We start from the raw sequence: 232 nt of genomic DNA, 5'->3' as shown, positions 1-232 counted from the left end.
CCCCCGCCTGCCTGTGCCAGGGCTTCCTGCTGCACACCAAGTTCCAGGTGGTGTATCCGTTCCCCACCTTCCAGCCGGCGTTCCAGCTGCGCAAGGACCACGTCGTGTTGCTCAACACCAGCTTCTCCCTTGTGGCCTGTGCCATCGCTGTGCACCCCGCAGGTACCCCCGGGTACCCCCCGGCATCCCCTGATCCCCCCCAGGACCCTCCAGAGCCCCCCAGGCCCCCCTG

General features: G+C 68.5%; 1 protein-coding gene across 1 annotated transcript in view; it reads left to right on the top strand.

The window, feature by feature from the left end:
- DCAF15 (DDB1 and CUL4 associated factor 15) overlaps positions 1-232 on the top strand; it is a gene marked incomplete at its 5' end in the record, with an annotated part of 3729 nt that overhangs the window by 1412 nt on the left and 2085 nt on the right. The window contains one exon of the mRNA XM_017729491.1: positions 3-221. Coding sequence (XP_017584980.1) covers positions 3-221 — 219 coding nt within the window. The remainder of the gene's footprint in view (positions 1-2; positions 222-232) is intronic.

This window comes from Corvus brachyrhynchos, unplaced genomic scaffold, assembly GCF_000691975.1.
Source record: "Corvus brachyrhynchos isolate BGI_N302 unplaced genomic scaffold, ASM69197v1 scaffold721, whole genome shotgun sequence".
NCBI lineage: Eukaryota > Metazoa > Chordata > Aves > Passeriformes > Corvidae > Corvus > Corvus brachyrhynchos.
This window is presented reverse-complemented; position numbering and strand designations above follow the sequence as displayed.